The 19612-nt window shown below is 35.3% G+C and overlaps 3 protein-coding genes across 4 annotated transcripts; all 3 read right to left on the bottom strand.

The window, feature by feature from the left end:
- Nucleotides 1-859: 859 nt before the first annotated feature.
- LOC117922238 (protein MOS2-like) lies at nucleotides 860-7147 on the bottom strand. Of its 2 annotated transcripts, none has more exons than XM_034840291.1 (2): nucleotides 5729-7147; nucleotides 860-1480 (listed from the first exon to the last, which is right to left on the bottom strand). In XM_034840291.1, the coding sequence occupies exon 1, from the start codon at nucleotides 7054-7056 to the stop codon at nucleotides 5788-5790; it is 1269 nt and encodes a 422-aa protein (XP_034696182.1). In that variant the 5' UTR covers nucleotides 7057-7147; the 3' UTR covers nucleotides 860-1480; nucleotides 5729-5787. The 2 variants fall into 2 exon arrangements, with proteins under 2 accessions (XP_034696182.1, XP_034696184.1); XM_034840293.1 differs by having other exon boundaries at nucleotides 860-1428.
- Nucleotides 7148-8380: 1233 nt separating this feature from the next.
- Nucleotides 8381-15054, bottom strand: LOC117922338 (stomatin-like protein 2, mitochondrial). The gene is made up of 9 exons (XM_034840451.1): nucleotides 14656-15054; nucleotides 13905-14148; nucleotides 13670-13819; nucleotides 13356-13413; nucleotides 13167-13259; nucleotides 12918-13016; nucleotides 9679-9770; nucleotides 9080-9139; nucleotides 8381-8967 (listed from the first exon to the last, which is right to left on the bottom strand). The coding sequence occupies exons 1-9, from the start codon at nucleotides 14826-14828 to the stop codon at nucleotides 8674-8676; spliced, it is 1263 nt and encodes a 420-aa protein (XP_034696342.1). The 5' UTR covers nucleotides 14829-15054; the 3' UTR covers nucleotides 8381-8673.
- A 1615-nt stretch (nucleotides 15055-16669) lies between these two features.
- On the bottom strand, nucleotides 16670-18820 carry LOC117922339 (60S ribosomal protein L9-like). Its single transcript, XM_034840453.1, has 3 exons — nucleotides 18363-18820; nucleotides 17049-17171; nucleotides 16670-16956 (listed from the first exon to the last, which is right to left on the bottom strand). The coding sequence occupies exons 1-3, from the start codon at nucleotides 18732-18734 to the stop codon at nucleotides 16870-16872; spliced, it is 582 nt and encodes a 193-aa protein (XP_034696344.1). The 5' UTR covers nucleotides 18735-18820; the 3' UTR covers nucleotides 16670-16869.
- Nucleotides 18821-19612: the final 792 nt, after the last annotated feature.

Here is a 19612-nt window from a genome sequence, read left to right as displayed (position 1 = left end):
CGTCTGAAATTGGCTGCATCGTGGGCGATGAATGGTTTTAGGAAACTAACTTGGTCTAATGATTTTCATTGTCAACATCATGATTGAAAAAGAGAAGATAAGGTGGGGGTTTGTGTGTATGAATCATTGAATCGAATAAGAGATTACCAACCAAAACCAAAAAGTGTCGGGTGTCATATTCTAAGGGATGAAGACTTCCCACCCATTCCCTTCCCTAAAAAACCTCACACATCTTCTTGGATTCCAAAGTTCCATCTTCTTTCTATTTTCGTCATCAACATAATATATTCAAAGCACCCATAAATGATCACTAAAAACACTTCTTAACATTAAAAAATAATTTCTTATAAAAATTAAGCGAAGTTCTTCAAAATTTACAGCCAAACACTAATGATTCTAATGAAAACGTGTTTAGGGATTTTTTTTGCGAAAAGCCATTTTTTTAAGTTCTTTTAATTAACACTAATGATTTTAATGAAAGCACTTTAACTCTCTAATTTATTTTTTACTGTCCACCGACAAAAGCCCTGTAGACTAAAAGCATTTTTTACTAGAATCCCTTACAAACGGGCCCTAAGAATTCCAACTTCGGATCATGTTATGGGTTTCCAAATTAAATTCCAAGCTGCTCTCCATCTACCCATCCATCCATCGACCCTGGGGCTTCTCAAGCAAACACTTGTGTCGGTGACGTACAGGTAGTTTTCTCAATAATAAAATGTAGTTATGGCCCTCAACCATCTCACAAGACTTGAGGGGAATGTAGTTATGGCCCTCAACCATCTCAGACAGAAGGCTTAAGGGGACAACGCATAGTGCAAGGCACTAAGCATCAGAGGAGACATCGTGGATAAAACTATGATTGTAAAAAATCAATATGATTACTTGGGTTGAAGTTTATGATTGGCATTATTATAGTAGAAATATCATAAGTCAGCCAGCTCGTTATACCAGGGTTCCCCAGATTATGACTCTGATTTCAACACCCACCATTATGAGATTAAAGTTTCAGAGGAGAACCTCAAGCATCAGGGGTTATAGCCCAAGAAGGTAGACTGCCAGCCTTGGCCTGAAAAGAGAGATTTCTCATCTGCCCCAAAATCATCCCTCCTTGCAGGTTTGTTGAAATCGAACCTGAGCACCGACAGATGTTGGGTTTGTCATAGTTCTTGAGAGGAACCCGAGAACCCAAATGAATCCGCCAATCTAATGGTTTCTGCAAGATAAGAGCATGTGTTTGGGTGTGATCTTGGTGTGATCTTGCTTCCATAGGCCTGCCCATGAATCAATCCATACTGGCCAGGAATTCAATCATACTGCAGCCAGATTTCTACATGGTCCTCTTGTTTTGTGCTTCCAAGCTGCTTGCAAGGGAGTTGCTATAGGGTGATGATGAGCAGGCTTACAAGGAGACAGTAGCAGTTTTAGCTACAAAATATCAAGGAGCAAAATCTGATGAGAAGGCTTTTACTGCCTCAACCTGCATAAAGGAACATGGATTTTTGGTAGAAAGATTTTTGGACACCAAATTCTATGAAATGCACCGAAAATTCCATTTGAGTAATGGAATGGAAAGCACTATCATTCAATTGAGATTAGATATCCTTAAACTGCAAGCAGTCATGGTGAGCACTCATGATCATGATTTGTCCTAATAAAACTGAACATGAAAGTCAATATACCTTTTCTTAGCTTCAATTGCATGCCTTACTTTAGCATTATCATTCACATAATCATTTCATAACACATGAAGCACAAACCTAGTAGGGCCATTCCTTTAGGTAATTCAACAAAGATACAAACAAAACATGAAAAAACAGCACTAGAAGCTCATTTTAGATTTATTAATGGGAGACTAACAACAGAAGCTACTTAGATCACATACAGATGGATCTAAGAGAGCAATATCTTCATAAGATCTTAATTAACTTAGATTAATAAAAAAGCTACACATAGTGCCCATAAAGAGACAAAATGGGATTTAGGAAAGAAACGAGGGGAATCTAGATACAGTGACATGATCAAGGACATTGGGAACATTTGAGGAAACAAATGAGTTCCCTATCAGAATGATAGGTGCTTCTAGAATGTAGTAAAATTGGCATAGAACTCAAAAGTCAATGGAAAAAATTATTAGAAAGCTATAAGGTTGTTAACGATCTACAATAAAGAATTTTGATTTGCTAAGAAACATTATGCCTATTGTATAATTTTTCTGGTAGGCAAATAGACTCTAACATTAGGAGCGCCTAGCAAAACAAAAATAGGAGAGACAAACCCAGTACAACGGGAGCATACAGAGAGCACAAAAAAAAAAGAAAAAGGAAAAAGGAAAAAGAAAAAGATATTGGATAATGTGGTGGGGGATTTGACATGGAAGGCGTGAGGGTAAGAAATACAATAAAAATCAAATGCAAATGGAAGAAAGGACAAGACAATTAGTTTGAGATTATTTAGTCAGGCAATGTGATCAAGATTGGAAGATTAATGATTGCACTGGTATGGAATGATTTGTTTCAAGCTGGAGGAGGTGCATGAACAACTGCAAAGCCAAAAGGGACATGACTTTAGGTGTGGAACTTTGTCTGTACTGCTTTCTTCTTAACAAAAGAATGATGTTTAGTGGACTCCAGCAATGAATGGGTGACTTGAAAATGATGAACAAGGAATTGTCTTTTTTTCCTTTTTGATTGTCTACTAAAGATTGTTGAGTGGATAAAATCTTGAAAAGGCTTTTCACATCAGCTTTGATAAAATTTTAAACTATATGTTTTGTTTTGATAGGTAAAATAAGAAAATATATTAAAAGCACTTGGAAAATGCACAGCAAAGTACACACAGAGTGTAAAAATAGAGCCAAAAGACAAGTCAGAAAGAAAAAAGAACAGCAAAGAAAAAGATCCAAAGAAACCAACACCCTAATAACCTAGAAGACCAAACGGCACCCAGCCAATCCTCTTTCCACCACTGCTCCCAAAACCAAAAAACAATCCATTCCTGGGCTTCTCACCATCAGGACTGACAACTGAAGCACCTTTGACTCCTAAAAACAAACTGGATCAGCCCCCTGAGCATTTTTACAAAAATTGTCCCTCATAATGTTCTGAGAGTGCAATTTTAGCAACCTCATGCAACGTGATCCGGATCCCCACTGCTCCTCTCTCTATCTATCAAAGGTGCACTTTTGTAATTAACTGAGCATTCCAGTTTCCAGAGATCCCTTTCGAAACAGGATGTCAAGTTTGACTTCCTCTTCCACCAGATGCATTAACACCACACCTTCTCCTCGCCTCCATCTTCCTCAAAAGGGGGATAATCTCCTTTTCAAAACCTGCAACAAGCATCCTCACAAAGCTACTGAAATTTGTCAGCTTACCAAAGAGGACATAAGGTGGATGCTCCTCCCCCACCGAACAGCAGCTGAATTTCACCTTAGAAGACTCCTGCACCTCAGACCTGACCATAGGACCATTCACAGCATTCTCTGGAAATTTCCAACCCCAAACCATCTTGAAACATTATCCTAAGTGGCGACTTCCAGCTCCCAAAGACCCAATAGAAATCCCCACCTTTGATTGAGGTTCATTCTCCCAGCCAGGACCAACTCCCAAGGGCTCATTCAAGGGCCCACTATCATTGACAAGCAACCCTATGGTTGAATCAAAAGGGGAGAGAATGCCCTCTCCAATGAGAAAAAACAAGAAGTGTGGACCTACATCATCAACTCCCAAAACCCTCCCCTATGTACACTGACAATTCTCACCATATGTGTGAGGAAACCATAAACACACTCAAGGCAATTGCAGTGACAGATCCTTGTAGAGAGTCATACAATTGACATAGATCCACCAAATTACATGAGAAAATTTGTAAGAAAGCATTAAGATCACTCATGACTTATGGTGAAAAAAAATATTGAACTGTTAAGAAACAATCTGTATACTGAATAATTCAGTTGATATCAGGATTTCACATGAATGGGTGGGAAGGTTTGAAATGATAGAATAAAAACTAGTGTTATCAAAGGCGATCGCTTGGGTCACCTAGGCCATCAGGCCAGGTCGCCTTTCGAAGACCTAGGCAAGGCGACTTCAAAGAGGCAACGCCTAGGCAATCGCCTTGTGAAAAGGCACAAGGCATAGAGGCAGTCACCTTTGACCATGAATTAAGATTAAACATACTTAGATTATAATTTCATTCAATCTAACATTGGATTAAACAAAGTATAAGATAAAATATTATATTAACAATCATAGAGATAATAAGATGGAGGATTATCAATCTAGTCTTGATGGAAGTAATGACAATTTTAATTTCAATAATGACTATGATGATGATGCGTAAAGCTTCTCTAGAATGTTCAATTTTTTTTTTTATTTTTTATTTTTTTGCTTTTTAGATGTTTGAAAAATTAGAATATACATTTAGATAGGATGAATATCCTTAAACAATATGATGTTTTTTATAATATGGGGTATAATATTTAACATTTTCAATAATTATTACTATTTTGCTAATTTTATAAGACATCGTGAGTGATGAAAAATTAATAGTGTTGATTGTTGAAACAATACTTATATTGGTTGAAAATCAAATAGGTAAATATATGTATATTTTTTATTGCCTTGCTATAGTTAGCCTATCGCCTTGTTTTTCACCTTTCACCTTAGGCGAAAACGAGTCTTATCGCCTTGATAACGCCTTTTGCTTTTGACAACACTGATAAAAACTTAAATGCATAAGAAAGAAAGGACTAGACAAGAAGTAGTATGAGATTGCTTGCTCATGCGATGTAATCAAGAGTCCTATACCACTGACTGCAGCAGTAAGGACTGATGATATTCGAGCAGAAGCAGTTGCAAAAACAATTACAAAGCCAAAAGAGATGTGCATTTCAGGTGGTGGGAATTGAAGTGCGGCTTTTGTCTTAACAAGAAAATAATGCTTTGTTGACTAAAGAAGTGGATCAGTCACTTGAAAAATGATGAATAAGGACTTCTCTTCTCTCTTTTGATAGTTAGTTTCATAAGGATTCATAGAGTGGATAAAGGTAGCATATCACAACTAGCATATGATATGAAAATTGGAAAGGCTTCCGCTGCATGATGCTTGGAGGGTTTTATGCTATAAGTAAGATGATTCTCTTCTCCATATCCATGAAGAAACTGTAAGCCCTCTAAGTTAGTCATATGGGTGCCCTCTGCTTTTCTAGAAGTTTAGGGTTTTGTTTTTGTATTTGGCTATGGTTTGTTTCTCTTTTCCCTTTGCTTGCCTTTTAGCACATTTTGTATACTCTGTGTATATTTGGTGCGCCTTTTACAAGCACTTTTACAATATATTAGTCTTTTACAAGCACCTTATATATATATAAGGTGCATACTGAGTATAGTGCTGTAAAATATTTCAATGAGAAGGGTGATGTATACTGTCAACGAACTCTCTTTCTCTCATAATTCAAAGTTCCATCAATCCTAGTTTAAATCAGATGAATATTCATACAAGAAAGGTTTCATTGTTTTCAGGCCAAAACTATCATAAAAAAAATACAAAGTTCCATCTACCCTAGTTTAAATCAGAGGAATAGTCATACAAGAAAGTTTTCATTGTTTTCAGACTAAAAGTACCATAAAAACAAGGCTTCCTAAATTAAAGACCAAATGCTTTATGGCATCTATAGAGTACAAACATATCAATTACCACAGAAAACAGAATATATAGGTTAAATTACCTATTACTTCTGAGACAAGTCTATTGAATTGGAGTTTATTTTTCGTGACTGTGAAAGAATCAGTATCCAATATAGCTTGGGTCTCCAACATACTCAGCAATCTGTTCCAGGCGCACATTGAGTAAAGCATGGCTGTCAGCGTCCCGAACAACACCAGTTTCTTGCTCCGAATCCCTCTCCACCAGGCTTCCATACGCACCCTTATGCTTGCCAAACAAAACAAGAACAGGACCTCCACGACGGGGAAGGGCAGTCTCCAAGAGTTCTTGATCAACCCCTTGGATCAGCTCCCTACTCTCATCCATGGAAATATCACATGTTGTTGGTCCAACAACATCCAAGATCTCGGCCTTCTTCAAATAGAACCTTCCTCCTTTGAAATCCTTGCTAATTACTCTAACCCGAATATGACTAGTAAGCCACGGCGTTATCTTCCCTACTTCTCTTCGACTACTCCTCCCTTCTTCTCTTCTGCTACTCTTCTCTTCTTCCCTTCTGCTACTCGATTTCTTGGACAATCCATTTTCGTGTTTTAATCTCTCGCCCCTTGGCCCCTCTTCTCTCCTCCTTTTATCCTCCTTTTCTCTCGTTTCTCGATGAATGGTCAAAGAATCCCTCTTTTCATCTCTTCTTCTTTCGTCTTTCGACTTCTTCAAATTCTCATCTTCCTTCGATTCAGCAGCGTTATTCGCTCGAATTTTGCCAGAAGAATCCGAATTTTCCTTTTGCGCTGAGCTGAAAAAGGCGAACCCTTGCTTGGCGAAGCTTCTATTGTACTCAACAATTTTCACATCTTCCTTCGCGTTTCTACCGATCCCTCTCCCTTCGGTCCATCCGTATCCGGCGAGCAAAGCGGCGCCAAAACCCTCAACGGGAACTTCAGCAAAGTCCTCCAGCGTCTGATCGTCCGGTAACCTTCTTAGATCTTGCTTCAATTTCTTCAACAACGTTGCCTCAACCGATTCATCAGGATGACTCGCGGCAGCAACTTCATTTTCAGACTTAGAGTTCTCCCTGATATTCAAACCGTACAACATGCTGGAATCCCCCGCGGCCGCATCGGATGACTCAAGCTCGAAGCGGATATCGGTGGATTCGGTCGTCGATTGGAGGGGAAGATCGAGGTTTTTCATCTTCTTCTCCGGTCTCCATTCGTTCTCCTTCGGCGGAACGATGAGTCTCTTCGTTTGAGTATCTGCTAGGGTTTTGGATGCGTCGAATTCAGTGACGTACTCGTGTCGGGGCGCGTCGTCATCCGACCGTTTGACGTTTGGCTTCCTAGAAACTGGCTTGGAATTTGAGGAAGAAAGAGAGAAAGAGAGTTTCATGGCTGAGAATTTGGGAGACAATTTTCAGGAGGAGAGGGCAGAGAGACGAACCAGAAACGAATGTTTTTGGTGATTTAAAACTCTCATCCAAACACGCCCTTAAATCCAAAGCCCTACAGCCTACACCCTCTTTTGTTTTTTGACTTTTTCATTAAAAAAAATCCATTTTTTGGAAGGTTCCCATTCATACACAGCTTAATCTTTTCGATACTTAAATTAGGTTTTTTCAACTTAAGTCAATTTGGGTTAAGTCTTCATTAAATTTCAGACGAATCGAGCCCAACTCAAACCTAACCTAATGTTTTTATAACACATATTATCTTATATAATAATATTATATATATATATTAAATACTAAATTATATTATATATATTTTTATTTATTTTGAAATCTATATAAATTTATTTTTAATTATTTATTGCTATATTGAAAATTTATACCATTCACTATTTAAATTTTCATAAATATATAGATTTTTTTTTTTATATCTTATAAAAATTATGTAACCCGACTAATTCGAATTTATCCCAATTGATTTGAGTTCAATCCAAGCTCGGAGAATTAAGATTAAATTGAATCTGGATTGAAAATTTTAAGCAGAGGTCAAGTTAATTATTTTGTAATTTGGGTTTTAGTTTGGTTAGTCATCAACCCAAAGCACTCACCCAAATTACAGCCCTAATAAAAATGTATGAAATGAATATTCTTTGGTACCATTATAGAAGGTTTAATATTAATGTTGTAAATGAAATTTCAATCCATTGATGTTATATTTATAAAATATTGGGTTAAAAATAATAAAATAATACACATTTGGAAAATTAATTTTGATGCATTGAAAATATCTCATAAAACAAAATTTTGATATTTTTATCTTGAACATTTGATCCAAGTGTTTGATAAAAAAACAAAGATAAAAATTGTTAAAATATATATATTTTTTTTTCAAAAAGACTATTTCATGTTTTCAAAAGAGGAAGGTCATTTTTTTTTTTAATTTGTGTTTTGTAAATTATTTAATTTTTATTTAATAAAATAAATAATTAAAATGAATTTAAAAAAGCATATAAAAATACTTTATTGATTTATATTTTTTTTCACTTTTCCTTTCCTTCCACTTTTCCACCTTTTTTTTTTTTTTTTTTCGTTTCATTTTCATTTTCTCGGGAACCAAACATAGCTTATCAAAATTGCTTTTACAATTCAAACATTGTTTTTAGCTTTTAGAGAAACCCTGCAAACACAACCACCCACATAAGAGTCTTAAGCTTCAAACCAAATGGTGAGAGAAGTAGCCTTCAGTTATGCATATTGCACCAGAAATTAAATGAAGTAAATGTACCTTTATTCAACTGGGAAAACACCACCAATTTTTCCCAGAGTGGGAAAACACAACAGCATGGCTAAAAAAATTTTCCATTCCTCTGCAAATCTTTTTCCATGAAAAACATCCTGTTTGCCCAGACATGGACAAGCCCAAAATTCCAATTCCAAAAGAATAAGAGCATGATATTCTCAAAATCATGGTTCCTATTTCGATTTCCTGTCTCTAAGGAAGAAAACCAAGTGGTGAGTCTACCTGCTTTCCCTTGGTGGGTAAGTTGTGAGGAGTCCATTTATTCTACCTTCCTGGAGCTCTGGAGTGAAAATTCTGGTCCACCAAAGCGAGCTGTGTCGGCCTTTTCTCTAGTCTGGGGAGCTGCATCAGACCCTCGTGGAGTTGCAGGGCTCCTAGCTCCAGTTTCTCCAGATGAGGTGTCGCCCTTGATATTTCCAAGGGAACCTGGGTGGGAGTCCTTGGAAAGGGCATCACCATTGACGTTTCCAACCAAGCTTTTGTAAATGGTGAGAGCTTGACCTATCATGTTGGCAGGATTGGAGGCAGTGCTAGGAAGCAACATGGTTGTGCCCTAAGAAAGCATGGCCGAAAAAAAGAAGAGAGAAATGGGAAATACTTTAGTAAATCAGCTGAGCACGACATCAGATTACCCGAGTATGGTATTTAACAGGTCAGTTCCTTACCTCCTTGGCAATCATACTGAAAGCCTGGATATATTGCTCAGCTATTCTTAAACTTGCTGCCTGCACATCCCACCATCAGATAACAGGATATCAACTTAATTCTTAAGAATTGGCTTTCACCTTGAAATAAGAAATTGAATTGATGCTAGGCATCACAAACAGAGTAAATATACGTAGTAGTAAATGTTAAATTAAATGGACAAAGAAAAATAGCGGGTTCCATCATTTCAATGGTCACTTCTTAAATGGTAAAGTCCTTTCCATACACAGAAGCTGCTTCCTTCACTTAACAAACGTTATCGGTAACTTGTACAGTTCACACACTTTTCCGTAACATTTTATATTTTCATATAATTTACACATCACTGAACATGTTGTCTCATTCATAAAAACCACATTGGCCTTTTGAAAGACATTGATGCAATTTAAAGATCGTTTACCTCAATCTGGAAAAGTTCACAGTAGATCAGAATTTATTTGTAACTCAAATGGGCATATGCTAAAATTGTATGTGTGTTTGGGTGTGAGTGAGTGAGAGAGAGAGAAGAGAGATGTCCAAAATACTACAAAATGGGATCAAGAAAACAAAAGAAACTCACCTCTACACCCCCACTTTCTTTAAGGGCCTGCGACACCATTTCAATTCCTCTTGCTGTTGCTTGTGATCTAGCAAGAATGGCTTCTGCTTCTCCTGAAAAATACAATAACATTAATAAAGAGAAACAGAAGATGCACAAGTGATATGGCAAACCTCGTCTAATAACAGAGCATTGACATCATTGTAATCCTCAGTGTTGTCAGTTTGGCTAGAATAAAATGGTTGTTACATCAAGAAAATCAAGCATTAGAAATGCAAAGCGCTCTACATGTTGCCATTTATATGCAGTTCAATAGGAAATGAACTAGTCTCTCCCTCATCCACTTATGGAAAAGGAAAATCTGATGAAGATTTGGTTCCCCCACATATAACATCCATGTACCAATCCCGAATAAAATTCACCAGCATGTTGCATTCTTTACAACCTAAATGTTCCAGTATAGAACAAAGCTGTTTTAGTTCAAAACGATTAGAGTGCAGTAGGAGATTATATGCTTATATATCAAGACATCATATCTATATAAATATTTAGATATCAGGGCACAAGTAACCAAATGCTACCAATGACTAAAAGTATATGCCTAATTCTGTGATTGACATGGTAATCTGTAAATTATGCAACTTTTCATGCTTAAACAAATGAGTTATTCATTAGCATTTGAATGTAAAACTGTTCAATCATGTGAATAAAAAGGATGATAAAGAAATTCTAGAACTTGCAAATTAGAGAGGAATAGTTCCAAAGTTGTATAAGATGTTTAACTTAGCCTTGCTCAAACTTCCAAGTAGAAACTAAACCTCTATTTGGAAAGTGTTTTTGAAAACAGTTTTCAAAACTTTTTGAAAATTGTTTTTTGATATTTTGTGGAACAAAAATCTATTCAGAATCTTGAAACATTCTAACTTGTTTTCTATGTTCTCAAATATTCTTTAAAAATAACTTTTACACGTAGTTCTATAAAAAAAACTTCTTTTTTTTTTTTTTTATAGGTAAAAGGATTGCATTAAAAAAGTATGCCAAATGTGTACAAAGCAACAAAAACCAGAATGGGTAAATACACAAAAATAAGCAATCGTACCCTATGAGGAACCTAACCAATCCACAAAATCTAACAATGACATAGACCCATCCCCAATGTACATTCTAATCAAATCCCAAAATAGATATAAAAAAAAAAAAATTTAATTGTCTCATCCAAACTTTCACAATTCTCAAAAGTTCTCTTATTTCTCTCCCTCCAAATGGACCAAAAAAGGCATAAATGAGCCACTTTCCAAGCATTTTTTTTTCCATTTTTTGCCAATGCGCCCCTCTCACAAAAGAGTGCATCACCCACTGCATATCAAATAAGGCAAAAATCAGCTGCCACAACATCCGAGCTTTCAGACAATGCAGTAGAATATGGTTGTTGGTTTCTTCTTTTGCCTTGCACATATAACATCGATTAAGCATCCTCCATCCCCTCTTTCTAAACTGATTCTAAGTCAATATCTTAACCCAAGTTACTTCCCAAGCAAAAAAGCTAGCTTTTACAGGAGCCTAAGAGTTCCAAACTATACTATACTATAAGGGAAAGGCTCTGCTCTCCTACTTGCCAAGGAGTAGAAGTACTTAACTGAAAAATCATTGTTTTTTTGTGTCTGTCCAAACCATAACATTATCAATATCCAAAGAGATGGAGTGATCATGCAACCTCCCAAAAAAGGCTTCTACTTCCTCCAACTCCTAGCCATTGAACTGTCTACTAAACCTCGGACCCCAACTAGCTCCATCCCACACATCAACCACCTAAGCATCTTTAGAAGAGGCTATAGAATAAAGGTACGGGAAGGAATCCCTCAAAGACAAATTCTCGCATGACCTATCCTTCCAGAACTTCACCTGGTTCCTTGAGCTAACCCGAAGACTAGTTTTAACTTTGAAAGCCTCTCATCCATTTCTAATTGCCTTCCAAACCCCCACTCCATACCTCTCTCTCACCTCTTTTGAGCACCAACCCCTCTCCTCTAGCCCATAAAACCCAAGCCCCCCTTTTTGTTTATCCAAGCAAACCATTGGCCAATTTACTAGATGGGGCTTGTTAACCAAAGTCCCTCCTTTTGTTAACCATACTTATCAACTATCACCCGTTTCCAAAGAAGATTCATTTCCCTCGCAAATCTCCAAGACCATTTCCCTAAGAGCCTTGTTGAGAATCAAAAGGCTTCTAAAACCCAAACCCCCCTTTTTGTTTATCCAAGCAAACCACCAGCCAATTTACTAGATGGGGCTTGTTAACCAAAGTCCCTCCTCCCCAAAGGAAGTCCTTTGAATCTTTTCCAATCTATACACCACTCTCTTAGGGATAACAAAAAGGGACATACTATAATGGGTAAGCTAGGTAAAGTGCTCTTAATCAAAGTCTGCCTTCCATCTTTTGAAAGATATTGCATCTTAATCAAAGCCTTTTTATATGTAGTGCTTTAATTTTAATCATTTTACATATTTGTATAATTATATTTTCAAATTGCTCATAGAAAACAAGTGAAAACAACTAAAAAATGCTCTTATAAAATACTTTTTTTTTTCTGTTTTCTGATTGTAACATATTTTCCCCTTTTTTTGAAAAGAGTAAGCAAACACTCTTACGTATTCTAAGTTTGAAAAGAGTAACCATTTTTTAAAATAGTTTCCAAATTGAAAAAATGAGTTTAGAAGAAATTCGAGTTTTTCACTTGCTTTTTGTAACCTATTCTAAGAACCAAGGACAAACAGAGAAATCACTTTTACGTAACCTTAACCCTAATCCTAGGCCCCACTTCATCATCATATTCTTCTTATCTTTCTGCACTTTATTAGAATTAAGTTGCCAAATAAATTTTGTTCCTAAAAACAGAACTGTTTTTCAAAGTTGTTCTCAAAAACTGAGTTGTGAGAACAGAGAACTATTTTAAAAAATGTTGACAAATAAGCCCTAAAATTGAGAATCTCATAAACCACATAATATCGACCCTATTGTAAGTTGTTCTCAATACCAAGAGAGTAAAGAGTCTTATTGAACGCATAATATTAATCCAATAGTAACTTGTCTTCAATCCTTCTTTCTCTTCTACACCACAGTTTCAAACTGCAATATCTATTCCATTTTACGTGTATTATTTTGTTTAATTATGTAACATACATCCAAAGGCTGATGCGCAACTTAAAAACATAAGATGAGAAGAAATAATGTGAATTTATTGATAAGAATATTATCCAACCTTGAGCTCTGTTAACCTGGTCCATCTTTGCAGCTTCAGATTCTAATATCACGGAGCTTTTATTCCCATCTGCAATGTTAATGTTTGCCTGCCTTTCTCCTGTTAAACATGAAACAAATGAATTTCCACTAGCATACAAACAAAAGAAAAATCTTTAGATTGAGTAACAACAAAATCTACTGCTTGACCACATAATTCACCTCACAGAAAGAATTCTAATATCAATTTAACTAAACAGAGATCCATTACCCTCTGATTCAAGAATTTGAGCTCTCTTTTTACGTTCTGCTTCTGCTTGCATCTCCATAGCTGCCCTCACTCCACGAGGAGGAGATATATCCCCTAAAGAAAAGAGAACAATGAGGCATATAGGAATGCTGCTATGGGTGATATAGCAAAGAAAGTCCATAAGAAATATTTAGATAAAAGGTCACCTACTTATTTCATAACGGAGACACTTCAAGCCCCAATCTTTAGCAGCCTCATTGATGGCCAACTAAAACAAAACAATCATTTCAAAACAACATATTGTTAGCATGTAAGAAGTTGAACAAAAAAAAAAAAACTAGAGCAAACTTGAATAATGACATGCTTGCAAGTTGCAACACAAAGCAAATATAGCCTACCAAAATTAAGCACTAAATCCAACTGCTTCCACACATGTACATGAATATATTATGCTGATTAAAAGAATATAACGAGTATAAAAGAAATTTTTTCCCTTGATATTTGATTACTCCTGCACAACTAACCACTATCTTTTCATTGAGTGTGTCCCGTTCCTCAAATGTCTTGTCGAGAGTAATCTTCCCAAGCTCACTACGCATTGTTGTCTGTGCAAGCTGAATAACCGCATAAATAGGATTCTCCACACCATAGGAGGCCAATTTAGGATCCACAATCTGCAGGCAACAGGTAATAACTCACCACCCCATTAAAACCGACTACGTACTCACACCAACAAAAAACCGTATTCAAGCTGAATACCTTCACATAAAGCACACCATCAATCAATATGCTGACGTTGTCCTTGGTAATAGCAGACTGGTCCGGAATTGGAATTGCTTCTTCCTTGAGTGAATGCACATATGCAATCCGATCCACAAGAGGAATCAGCAAGTGAATTCCAGACTCAAGAGTTTTCACATACCTCCCAAACCGCTCAATTATATATGCCTTCTTTTCAGGCACTATTCGAACTCCCCAGTTCACTGGAGGTTGAATCTCATAGCTTTAAAATTTGAAACACAAACAAACAAACAAACAATAAATTGCATCTCAATCAAATTTCTGAATGATCAAATAAAAAATTTGAAGCCTACTTTTGGGGTTCTTCCCCAAATGCTCAATTGTAATTTCATACCTAAGAATTAGAATCACGAACAAGTAATGAATAAATTTCATCTCTGTCAAGTTTTATCATCAGAACACTTCATAAAATCATGATTCAATGAGTCAAGTCAAAATTTCGAATAAAATAAAAATAAAAATTGAGCCTTCTCTTAGCCTTAGGTACTCCCCAAAATGCTCGATTATCAAAGCGTCCCTTTCGAGAAATATTCCAATACCCCATTTCACAGAAGCATCATTCCATAGCTAACAATTTGAATCACAAAAAAACTCCAAACAAATTCCACTTCCATCAAATTTTAATACCAATATAGCAGAAACAATCACGATTTCACCAATTTGAACCAAGAACTTTGACAAATGGCAGTGGGTACCGACTATAGGGTACCTGATGGGTGGCTCCCGCCCAGTGCGGAGGTGTCGGACGGCAGCGGCGGCGAATGGCGGCGGGAGGACATGAGAGTGCCTGAGAAGCAGCGGCGAAATGGGTCTGTGAGGAGAGACCAATTTGGAGGCTCTGAGGGCGTTGAGAGAGCTCCTGCCGGCTCTGCAAAGGTTCATTTTTCTTGTTGCAGAAGTGTTTCTGAATTCTGAATCTCTTATATCTGTTTTTGTTTTCTGTTTTTGTTTCTGGGTTTGGGTTGGATCTGGAAATGGAAATGAAAAATGTTGGGGGGAAGTTTTGGGAGAGAGGAGAAGAGGGGTTTGGGAGACTAGGCAAAACCCCTTTCCCAAGAAACTTGATGGGTCTGGGTCTTGGCCCGGTCAGGGCTGGACGAATGGCTCAGCCAAGGTGACAATTTTTGGGTGTTTTAGGGTTTTCGACATTCAAAATCATTGGTTAATCCTCTACGTTTATTCAATAGTGTTATTTTATATTTTTCTAATATTTATTTTCCTAGAAAAATCCACATATATTATTTAACAAAAATAAAAGAGAGAGATAATAATTATTTGAGGGATTTTAATAATTATTTAAAGGATTTTAATAAACCATTTAAATGACTATTATAACCCTATAAATTGGGTCAAATGCATGCTATAATTCAAATATTTTGTTTGTCAAATTTTAAAAATATATGAAGTGATATTCTTTTGGTAATTTTGAAGAATATGCTATTGAATTTTGAATAGATGAGGGAAAATGAATGAAGGTTCTAAATTGTATTTATTCAAAAATATAGTAAAACCTTGATAAATTAGTATTGTTTGGTCATGTTTTCTTAAATTTATTTTTAAGATAAATAATAAAAAATAAAATTTAAAAACAAATTTAAAAAAACATGATCAAATGGACCTATATTTTTTTTTTTGTTTTTAAAAATCGCTAAAAACAAATTTTATTCTCTAAAAATTATTATAAGAGAAAAATAGTTAAATAATGTTAAAAAAATTTAGAAACAAAAAATTGTTTTTAAATCCCATGATCAATCAAACTCTTAATTTTAATTAAATTATTTTTTTTTGTTCCAACTTGGAACCAATATATAATAATTTGACATATTTATAAGTTAAGCATTAAAAAAATGTATAATTTCATATAAGACTATGAATTTTACATACAAAATATTTAATTTGTTTATTACAATAAAACAATACTAGATACAATATTTAAATAAAATAGATAATATTTCGATAGATTAATAAATTATAAATTTATCAATTAATTAATATTAGCTTAATTGATATATTTTTGGGTCACAAGGATATTAATTTATCAAGATTTGACGATATTATTTTACAAATTTAACATATTCTAATTTTATTTTAAAATATAAAAATAAATTGATAAGAAAGGGAAAAATAATAAAAACATTTTTATTTTTAGTATCATTATGTTTTTTCCACCTGCTAAATTTCTCACTCCTAAGTCTATAGAGACCAAGATGCCCATCAATTTGTAATCAATAAAGCCTGTCCAATTGAAACCAATAGGGATAATTATTTATATTAATAAATTCAAATTATACTTTTGGGAGAGAGAGTGAATTGTCTCCAAAATTGGTTGATTAAGAGGTCTGTGTTGAAACTCTTCCGGAAAACTGTTTTCTGGGCTTTGGAACAGAATACAATTTTATAAAACAAAGCAGTTCTCTAAGACATAAAACAGAAACAGTTTTCTAAAACAAAAAACACTTTGATAGGCTGTTTTTTTCATTGTACATAAATGTGCAATACTTTCACAAAACATATGCCAAAAAATAAAACTGTTTTTTCATATTTGAATTCCTAGACAATTTCACAATTGAGAACTGTTTTTAACATTTGTTTTCAAAAAGTGTTTTTCGAGAGATGAGAACTATTTTTTTAAATCATTTCCAAGGAGGGCCTAGAAGTTCCTAAACAAGACTAAGCAAATCAAACACAGAAATTAGGAGAATGGAGAATATATGCAGGCAAAATAGTAGGAAAACATTGTGTCTGGTAGTAAACAACCAGATCATTTAGGGAGGCAACTTTCATAACACAAAATTGTCAAACAAACTTATAGAAGGTGTTCACAAAAAAACTTGAGGATAAAGATGTGACGACTAGCAAAAGTGACCCAAAAAAAAACAACTAATCCCGCAAGCTACCAACAATAATCCTATGATTTGATAAATCATTCCTCTCCGGCAATTGTCCCCTTCTCACTGACATAGATACCATCAAGGAATTTCCGGATATCTTTGTTCTTGACATGGCATTTCTGTCAACCAAATACAAATAGGACTGTCAGAAAATGTGGGTAAAATAGAATGAGTATTTCATATATACAAATGGAGTATGTGAGAAAGGAACCTGATTGATGAGGGCAGCAGATCGTGAAACAAGTTCAATGTCATTTCCATCCAATACCAGTTCATCCTTAACCTTCTCAGACCGGAGAATGGAAACCCCATCAAGCATATCGACCTTCCTTACCTGAAATGACTCCACAAAGGCAAATCAGTTGAAGAGAACCATAGAAAGAGCATTGAGTCAATTCTGAACATACAGGCAATATATCATGGGGGCGAAATTTGAAGTCAATGGATATTTTTAGAGGATTTATGATCTAAGAACCTCAATAATTCAGTGGTAGAATTAGAATCTATAACAACCTCTTAGTTTAGTGAGCATCCCAGACAAGGCAAAAACCAGGCTACTGAAAAGAATATGAAGAAAAATGACAAGAGTAAGAAAGAAATTTGCCACCAAGTATCCTATCATGGAAGAAATCAACGGATATTTTTGGAGGATTTGTAATGTAAGAACCCCAACAATTCAGCTGTCGAATTAGAACCTATTACATCCTCTTAGTTTAGTATGCATCCACAACAAAGTAAAAACCAGGCTCCTGAACAAAGTGCTGAGAAAAATGGCAAGGCTGAGAAAACATTGATTCTCAATTACACCCAATATTATTACCTATGTTTCCTAACAAATCATTATTGATTTGTCAGCAAATCACCTCAAGAATCCTTCATAAAGGCATCTTTATGAAGATGCTAGTGTATTGAGTTCATCTACTTCATCCAGGGAACCACATATCAGAACAGCAAATTATAGAATCATCCAGGGAAACAAAACAGCATGGCTCTCAAAACCCATACATCTATAAAAAATTAGATTTCATTGGAAAATCTAAAATTGAACTTATATTGTCTTTTAGTATTTTTTTAATTGAAATTTAAATCTAATTGCAAAACCATAGCTACAGAAGATGCAGCCAATAGCATCCAAATATCATAATTCATTGAAAAACAATAGACCCTTAGAGTTCATCATAAACCCAACAAAAAGACAGTGAAAATTGATGATGCAAAGTATTAGCCAGAAACGAAATGCAACGCCTAAGATCATTATCCAATGGAAAATCCTGCCCTCCTTATAATACATCCCAAACCCAGTAAAAAATCAAACACAACAATACCGTCATCCAGTGAAACCCCCTAGACCCATTCGAGTTTATCACAAACCAAAAAACCTAACATTTACTCTGGGCATTTCCGGGGATTTTAATTAAACTGTACAACTGTAGCCATGAAGAAAAGCTCAACCAAACGCATACTAAGTTCGTCACCAAATGAAAATCCCATTCAAATCCAATACAAAACCAAGAAAGAAACGCACCTTCTTCTCGCCAAGAAAGTTCCGGATCTCAATACCCTTGTTTCCATTGGTGATGGAGGCGTTGATGGGAAAGTGAGCATATACGAACCGCATCTTGTATCTGTACCCCTTTGTGACACCGGTGATGAGATTCTCAACATGGCTGAGAGCGGTGCGGATCGCCGCGGTGGTCTTACGAGAGCCGAACCAGGCGTCGATCTTGAGCTTCCGCTTCCCAGACTCATCCTTGATGAGCTGGAAATCAAGGTTGAGATGCTTGAAATTGCGGCTGAGCTTGCCTCGTGGACCCTCAACCTCGATCATCTTGGCCTTGACTTTGATCTTGACATCGTCGGGGATGTCCATGGTCTCGGAGGACAAGATGGTCTTCATTGTCGGATGGGGTTATGGAGATCGGAGGTAGGGAGGGAGAGAATCTAAAACCCTAGGGTAGTGTGGAGGTCAGAGACGATCTCAAAACCCTAATGAGATGATTTTATAGTGGCTACTGGTGTGCAGAGAAGCTCATTTGTAAACCCTAGATGTTGTTGGGCTGGGCTCTGTGGTGGGCTGACCTACCAGAGAAGCTCATGTGAGATGAGGATTTCTGGAATTCTGTAGGCCCGTTTTGGCAACGAAAATAGTTAAAAAAAAAAAGGCTTTTTAAGAATACTTACTAAAACATTTTTTTAATTATTTTTAAATATATATATTTTTTGATACTTCAACAATAAAAAAAAATCGGTTTCTTTATTATTTCTTTATGATAAAAAAAAAAATAATTTTTTGTATAAAATACAAAAATTCTCAAAAATTTGTATAAAAAATATAATGATTTTAAAAAAAATGATGAAAAGGTTAGATATTAAAAAAATTTACTATCTTAAAATTAAAATATTTTTAAAGTGATTTTTATGGGTATAAGGAAAGTCTATTTTTTTATATAAAAATTTATATTCGTGACATAAAAAATTATTTAAAAAAAAAAGAAAATAAGAGCAAATTAAATATAAAATTAATACATGTTTAAAAGCTAAATTATTTATCCAATTTATGATTTCGAAAATTCACTTAAAAGTGTGATTAGAAGTACATTTAATAATAATTTTAATAGTTGAAAAAAAAAAATTTAAATGTTACAAATATTAAAAAACACTTATCAAAATCGCTGTTAAACACATTTTAAAACTTGTTTGATAATGTTTTTAATAAACACTTTTGACCTAAAAAGTGTTTTTGAAAACAAATAAGGTATTTAATAAAATTTAAAA

The sequence above is a fragment of the Vitis riparia genome, chromosome 9, assembly GCF_004353265.1.
Source record: "Vitis riparia cultivar Riparia Gloire de Montpellier isolate 1030 chromosome 9, EGFV_Vit.rip_1.0, whole genome shotgun sequence".
In the NCBI taxonomy this organism is placed as follows: domain Eukaryota; kingdom Viridiplantae; phylum Streptophyta; class Magnoliopsida; order Vitales; family Vitaceae; genus Vitis; species Vitis riparia.
The sequence above is the reverse complement of the archived record's forward strand: the minus strand, read 5'-3'. Positions and strand labels throughout refer to the sequence as shown.